The 5,575-nt window shown below is 60.2% G+C and overlaps 1 protein-coding gene across 1 annotated transcript in view; it reads right to left on the bottom strand.

Moving 5' to 3' along the window:
• Positions 1–6: 6 nt before the first annotated feature.
• The window catches only part of TRMU (tRNA 5-methylaminomethyl-2-thiouridylate methyltransferase), a gene marked incomplete at its 5' end in the record, with an annotated part of 7,600 nt that continues 2,031 nt past the window's right edge, over positions 7–5,575 (bottom strand). The window contains 5 exons of the mRNA XM_023749354.1: positions 7–501; positions 1,216–1,282; positions 1,352–1,405; positions 2,730–2,902; positions 4,424–4,546. Of these exons, the coding sequence (XP_023605122.1) occupies positions 245–501; positions 1,216–1,282; positions 1,352–1,405; positions 2,730–2,902; positions 4,424–4,546 (674 nt within the window). The remainder of the gene's footprint in view (positions 502–1,215; positions 1,283–1,351; positions 1,406–2,729; positions 2,903–4,423; positions 4,547–5,575) is intronic.

Below are 5,575 nucleotides of genomic sequence, written 5' to 3'. Positions count from 1 at the left end.
ACGCCCTCAGGAGCCTTTGACCCCATTTTGCAGAAGCGGGAACTACAGGTCACGGTCACACTTGGCAGCAGGGGCGCTGCGAGCCGACCCCACAACCTGCCACTGCTCCGCGAGACGGCGGGACCCTGCGTGCAAGCCCGTCGAGGCCCTGACGCCCCCTCCTCTCCACGGGCCTTCACCCCAACCACCTGTCGTGTCCTCGTTAACTCGGAGGAATGGCATCTACTTACAGGGACCGATGTGGCTAACGAGTGACCAGCGTCCGGGAGCGCCCAGGGACACCGTAAACGACACCCTGCGCTCCGGGGCCGGCCCAGGGGTGCAGGAGGCCAGGACGCCCATCAGCCTCACCCTGGCTCTGCCCGCAGACTCGGCACCGCATGCGGGGCCAGCCACTCACCACAAACACGTCGCCCTTGGCGCCGTCCTTCTCCACCACGTACCAGGGCTCGCGCAGGCCGCCGATCTTGGCCCTCTGGCCTAACGTGTACAGGAACCAACCTACGGGAACATTTTCAGTGAGGCGGGCACGGTCCCTCTCAACCACCCCCACGCCAATAGGGGACAGGCGGGAGCGGGGCTCCGTGGACCACCAAGGGGCCACCCGGATTGGCCAGGGTTCCAACGCCAGGGAAGCCCTGACTGAGCCCGAGCGTGTCCATCCCTCATCAGGCCTGGGTACCTCGCCCCTGCAAGGAGCCCTGCAGGACACCAGACCAGGCAGCAGGGCGATTCCTCTAGAAGGGGGCTGGGCTGCTGGGAGCCGAGAGCCCCTCTTGCTGAGCTGCCATGCGGCTGCGGTTACATAGGTGCCTCCCACCCACCCACGACCCACGGCAGGGCTGCCCCTGGCTTCTGTGCCCAATCCCTCTGACTACTTCTGGGCACCCCCACAACAAACCACAAGACCAGAGGCCAGGCCACTCTCCACCTTCCCCCCTCCCTCCCGAGACACGCAGGCGCAGATCACCACCGCTGCCTCACTGACGGGCGGGGAGCACCTGCAGTTCTGTCCCTGGCAGGTGGTCACCCTCCTGCTGCCACTGCCACACGCAGGAACCCATGTCAACGCTGCTGCTGCCCGCCGTCCATGCCTCCCCACCCGCCCGCAGCTCTGACTCTCGAGCTAATGGACCGACAGCAGCCACCGAGCCCCCCCGCCGCCCCGCGCCCCCTCCAGGGTTCCCGACCAAGAGCAGCGCAGGCTGGCCTCACCTCTGTGTGTCCCCAGCACGGTGCCATCTTCGATGGAAATGAACTGCCCGGGCCGCGGCTGTAAGTACTGAACACACACCTGTTACTGCGGGCCGGCCGGGCAGGGAGGGGCTGTCCCCGCAGCACGGGCACTCACCTGGAGGATGAACTTTTCAAAATTCCTTTTGCCCACGAAGCAGATGCCCATGCTCTGGAAGGAAGAGGCGGCGGAGGTGAAGGGCAGCCGAGGGTCAGCCCTCCCCGGGCTGGCCGTCCCCACCAGCACCGACACCGGGCCCCGCCCACAGACACACGTGCTGGGGGCAGCCTCCCAGGTGGTCCTGTCCCTGGCCCTGGGCCTGCCAGCTAGGCAAGCACACGCGTCCCCCCTAAAGCCGCTCAGGCCTCAGGCCACTGCCCACGCGCAGGAGAGACCAGCGCCGAGCGGGAAGTGGGACGCCAGGCGGGAGCCGAGTCCCTCAGGAGAGGCCGAGGTCCCAGCTGGCACACCCCGAGCTGGAGCCGCTCTCCCTTGTGCCCTCAGCACACGCTTCCCACTCGTCCTGAGGTTTGTGTCTAGAACGTGGGGGCGCGGGGTGGTCCTCTCGGCTCCTCCCAAGTCACACTGAGACATGGAGCAGGGGGAGGACAGGGCTGGTGGCGGGGGGCTGGGTGGAGGGAGCAGTGACCTGCTGACAAAAGGCCCAGGAAGGCGGACAGGAGGGGCGGCATCACTAAGCTACCTCCGCCCCGCCTCGGGCACCCCGCCCACCCGGCTGCACCCTGACCCACCCACGCACAGGCTTTCTCGCGGGGCCTCTGTGTGTGCTCGTCATACTTAGCAGTCCCCCCAGCTGTCTACTTAACACTGAATCCCACTCATCGTCTAGGCCAATGATGGCGAACCTTCTGAGCTCGGCGTGTCAGCTTTTTGAAAAACCCTAACTTAACTCTGGTGCCGTGTCACATATAGACATTTTTTGATATTTGCAACCATAGTAAAACAAAGACATATTTTTGATATTTATTTTATATATTTAAATGCCATTTAACAAAGAAAAATCAACCAAAAAAATGAGTTCACGTGTCCCCTCTGACACGCGTGTCATAGGTTCGCCATCACTGGGCTAGGCCTTAGGCCAGTCGTCTCCCGGAGGCCCTGCATCTGCGTCAGCGCCCACTGCTGTACCCCCCACCCCGGCCCAGCAGACTGCCTGCTGGGAGCTCCATGAAGGCAGCCCCGAGGCAGCAGCACCGCCCGGCTCCCAGCACCGACAGGCACGCGCCAGCCACGGATGGAGACGGCGACCACGTGCAGGAGTCCCGTGCCCAGCCCTCACTGCCTGCTCCCTCCTGGCGCAGGGCCAGGAGCACCCCAAGGAGCTACCAAGGCCGCTGGGAAAGCTGCTCCCCCCTCCCCAGGGGCCGAGCAGGGGAGGAGGGAGAAGTCCCGGCCAAGGTGCTCTCTGAAGGCCCTGGTGCCTCCTGCCCAGCCCAGAACCAGCTCCCCAGGGGCGGCCACACTCCGGTCCTACCTCCTTCTTCTGCAGCACATGGTGCAGTCTGTTCTCAGCAGCTATTTTCTTTACAAAATCCTTCGTGAGCCCCCCCAGGGGGAAGAGGGTTCGCCTCAGGGCCTCCTGGGGAACCTGGCTGAGAAAGAAGGTCTGGTCTTTACAGCTGTCAGCTGCCTGCAGAAGCTTTACCGCTGCCAAGAGGAAGAACAAGAGACGTTGCAGGATGAACATCGTCGCTCTCAGTGCCGCCCTCTCGTCCTCAGACACAGCGCCCCCGTCTGGCAGAGCCGCGCTCACACTCCGCTGCGGAGGCTCAGGAACAGAGAAGCGGGGTCAGTGCGGGCTTCTCCCCGGCTCCTCCGCTGTTAAAACACACGTGTACGGGGAAGGGAGGGTTCACAGGATGAGGAACTCTGTCCCAGTTCCCACTTTCAGGGCAATATTTTCAAAGAAACATCCCATGGAAAACCAAGGTTAGAATAAACGCAGCCTGTGGGGAGCTGGGGGGGAGGGGGGGGAGGGGGGTCAGCGCAGAGCCAGGCTGCAGGCAGTCCTGGCCGTGGAGGCGCACTGAGCCCGCTGTGGTCGAGGGCACGCCTTGGGGCATCGGCCCTGCATAGATGCACGCTCTCCGGGTGCACGTGTCTGTGTCAGAGCCCAGCGGGCACTGTCAGCTCCCCTGCGGCTCCTCTGCTATTCGCTAGTCCTGATGAGGGCGCTTCCAGGGACCAGATACAGTGCAGAGTGCGGATCCTGGCCCCGTGGCCCCGGCTCAGCCCAGGCTGCTGTTCCTCTAGTGGTAGCAACTGTGGTAGCAACTGCCGGACTGCCCCCTCTGTCCACTGACCAATGAAGGAACTGATGCCGTGCCCCCTCTGTCCACTGACCAATGAAGTAACTGATGCCGTGCCCCCTGTCCACTGACCAATGAAGTAACTGATGCCGTGCCCCCTCTGTCCACTGACCAATGAAGGAACTGATGCCGTGCCCCCTCTGTCCACTGACCAATGAAGTAACTGATGCCGTGCCCCCTCTGTCCACTGACCAATGAAGTAACTGATGCCGTGCCCCCTCTGTCCACTGACCAGGGAAGCAACTGATGCCATGCCCCCTCTGTCCACTGACCAGGGAAGCAACTGATGCTGTACCCTCTGCACAATGACCAATGAAGGAACTGATGCCGTGCCAGCGTGCGGCATCCTTCCCGCTTCTCATACCCACGCTCTGGCAGCCTCGACTCGCTGCACTCGGCTACCCGCGTGACATGCTCTCTGTGCAGTTCCTGTTTTCCACCCGGGACCCCAAGACTGATTCTCAGGTTAGCGGTATGGGCAGACGTATCCCCATCTCAGACATGGACACTGACGCTCAGACACCAAACTGACGGCCACAGCTCCAGCCTCGAGAACCTGACGGAGCAACAGGGCCTGATCCAGCTGCGTCGTCAAATCTCTCAGGCCCGGGACCTGTGAATCCCCCAGGGTCAAGGGGTGCCTCACGATCCAATGTCCCACTGCCGGGCCGGGCCCGCCGGGCTCTCCTGGTGGCAGATGACCACCCACAGGCCCGGGAAGTGACCCCCTGAGGAACCCCAAACTAACAAGTCGGCCTGGAGCACCCCGAGTGGGGCAGGGACGCTCAGCAAGGACCCGGCGCTCTTCAAAGCCGCCCGCCTGTTCTAGGTAATCGAGCTCTGACTGCACGTTACTCACCATTTCTAACTTCAAATCGGTTTCTGAAAAGCCCCTCTGGCCTCTTAACGTGCTTCTGCTGGAAGACCTCCTCATCTTCCAGGGACGTCCGCGCGTAGTGACCCGTGGCAATTGCGTCTGCTCCTGGAGGTTTTAAAAACACAAGGATCAGGTTTTGGACTTGCGCTCGCTGGCCGTGGCCAGCACCAGCCAAGGCTGCCACCCCAGGAGGGTTCGCCTTCTCCGACACCGAGACCCGGGGAAGGGGACTTTGAAACGACATGACGTTGCTACAGGTCTCAGGGCATCTTTACGGGCCTTTCAGAAGTTACTGTCTATCCACTCATTCATTCTAGCTCAAGGAAAAATCAGTATAAGAAACACTGAAATGGGCTTTATGTCCTTAATTTAGTACAAGAACTTAGTATAAATTAAAATACTATCGCGATAATGACAGACCACTTACAAAGAAATGTTAATGACGGGAAAAGGCTGATGCCGTGGAGGGAAATAGTGTGAATGCTGTGACCCCATCTTCTCAATGTACAGACAGAGAGGAAGACAGTACCCTGAAGTCCATGCCTTTGATTCTGGGAAGTGAAACTAGACATGACACTCCCCTCCTCTTGATGTTCTGTCGTTTTAAATTTTCCTTGTCCTGGCTGGTGTGGCTCAGTGGATAGAGCGCCGGCCTGCAGACTGAAGGGTCCTGGGTTCGATTCCAGTCAAGGGCACATGCCCGGGTTGCAGGCTCCATCCCCAGTAGGGGGGCGTGCAGGAGGCAGTTGATCCATGGTTCTCTCTTATCATTGATGTTTCTCTCTTTCTCCCTCTCCCTTCCCCTCTGAAATCAATACAAATATATTTAAAAAAATTTTTTTCTTTAATAATAAATATGTACAGGGGTGGGAAAAGTAGGTTAATAATAATTAATAAGACAATAATAAAAAAGTAATAATACAAGTATAAACTATTTCCCACATTCACGGCTTTGCCCCGCCCTGCGTGACTGTCACCCCAGCGAGGACATCAGCGCGGTCCATGTCTGCCTTCCACACGGTGCACAAGGGAAAGCCCTGCCCAGGCGCACCCGCCTCCGTGAGGACCGGACAGTTTTCTCAGGGGCCTTTCCTGGCAGCTGCAGCGAAACTAGCTCGTGAGCAAACAAGACAG

This window comes from Myotis lucifugus, unplaced genomic scaffold (assembly GCF_000147115.1).
Source record: "Myotis lucifugus unplaced genomic scaffold, Myoluc2.0 scaffold_6662, whole genome shotgun sequence".
Lineage (NCBI taxonomy): Eukaryota > Metazoa > Chordata > Mammalia > Chiroptera > Vespertilionidae > Myotis > Myotis lucifugus.
Note: the sequence above shows the minus strand (reverse complement) of the source record. Positions and strands in the feature narration are given on the sequence as shown.